This window comes from Cynara cardunculus (genome assembly GCF_001531365.2).
Source record: "Cynara cardunculus var. scolymus isolate 2C chromosome LG 17, CcrdV1, whole genome shotgun sequence".
Lineage (NCBI taxonomy): Eukaryota > Viridiplantae > Streptophyta > Magnoliopsida > Asterales > Asteraceae > Cynara > Cynara cardunculus.
In genome coordinates, this window is record NC_037544.1 from 2645949 (window position 1) to 2647699 (window position 1751).

The 1751-nt window shown below is 35.4% G+C and overlaps 1 protein-coding gene across 1 annotated transcript in view; it reads right to left on the minus strand.

Annotated features, from left to right (window-relative positions):
• Nucleotides 1-1626: 1626 nt before the first annotated feature.
• LOC112500450 (putative germin-like protein 2-1) overlaps nucleotides 1627-1751 on the minus strand; it is a 2319-nt gene continuing 2194 nt past the window's right edge. Inside the window, exon 3 of the mRNA XM_025103946.1 lies at nucleotides 1627-1724. Coding sequence (XP_024959714.1) covers nucleotides 1627-1724 — 98 coding nt within the window. The remainder of the gene's footprint in view (nucleotides 1725-1751) is intronic.

Sequence of the window (1751 nt, forward strand, 5' to 3'; positions counted from 1 at the left end):
ATGTGATGTATTCATCGTGAATATGTACGTGTTATTCCTCATGAATGTGTGGTTTATGATGAATAACACGTCTATGTATATTATGAATGTGTGTTCATGATTAATAACACTTCTATATATATATATATATATATATATATATATATATTCATCATGAAGAGAGACACGTGGAATGCGGTGGGTGGTTCTTGGGTTCCCAAAGGAACTTTCGTCTACGTGTGTGTATATATGTACGTACATAATGAGGGAAGATCAAACGAGAACACTTGAAAATAAAACAATACAAGAACGGTCAAATCACATGTGATTACGGAACGAGACTAGTGCATGGGTGCATTGGCAACTTGGCCGCACGACCTAAGTCACGGTCAAGGTCGCACATATTCACATGTGATTTAACTATGCTTATGTTATCTTATCTGGGCATTGCTTTCGTTTGAATCTTGGTCTTGTACACAAAAAATAACATGTATATTATTGATAAATTATATAAATAAACGCCCAACAATTTTTTAGATAAACTGGCTTTGTACATTGACTTGGTCGTAAACCTTCTCCTTTGACGTAAATAATTTCTATTAAGCAGTTCATATGTGTGCTTATTTATAGTTTAAGTCATCATACTGCTCCTAACTTTGAGTAATTGTTGGTGTCTTTTACTTGCACATATTCTTTAATCGATCATTGTTGGGATCGTATCCAAGAAATCTCAAGTATTCGCTTGAGATTTACAGGACAATCAAGTCAAGACGGAATTCGTGTTGGTGCAGTGCAGTTAGGTAACAAAGGAGTCGAGTAGGGCAAATATCAGGGTATATTTAGCTTGCTTAAGCATCTGATTGTACTTTCCTTGTAATTTATGCATTTTGATTTTCAATTGTAGTTTATATTTCTATATCAGATCTTATAAACATATGACGTATGTGTTTTCTCAGTAATATCAGTTTTATCAGTTTAAGTGTCTTGTATAAGCTAAAATAGTTAGTATTCATTCTTCCTTCTTATTCTTTACTTTTTTCCTTTATTTGATCGTAGTTTAATTTATATACCGATAATGTCGAACCAAATCACCAATTTGCAATTTTGCATAGCTAGTTCAAAACTTGTAGAGGATTAGTATCGAGATAACTGTTTCCTTGTAATCAATCCATATGTTACAACAAGGACGATAAAAAAAATTTGAACCTTCACAGCAAAAACCTTCTGGAAACACGAAAACGTCGCCTTTATTCGATACTTTTGAGATGAGACAGTTTTCAAGGTTTGACGTCACAAATTCAACTTGGATGGTTCCATCAATGACCGTTAAAATGTCAGTAGCCCGAGGATGTGTGCGTGGAGGGTTAATACCCTAAGGAGCAAAGTCAATACGGGCCATTGAGATGCCAAAAGTGTTGAGTCTTGATAACTAGGCCACAATTATAGGTGTCACACGGGATCCAACTGCATTTGATGTGTTCCCCATTACATGAAGTGTTTTGCTTGGACACATGTCGCATCTTTACAAACGATACCGTTAACCGATTGTGCAAAAGCATCATACAGGCGTTATTAACTTATTATCATTCCTAAAAACCGAAAAACAACACAAAAATATGATTATCAAACATTATAATCCAATTTGTGTTAAATCTTACTTGGGCTATTAGGCATGGCGACGCAAAAATCTTGGAGCGGGCCATGGTCAAAAGCCGAAGCAAGAGAACAAGTTACGACAAAGAGACCTAATAAAAGCATACGAGAAGCCATCG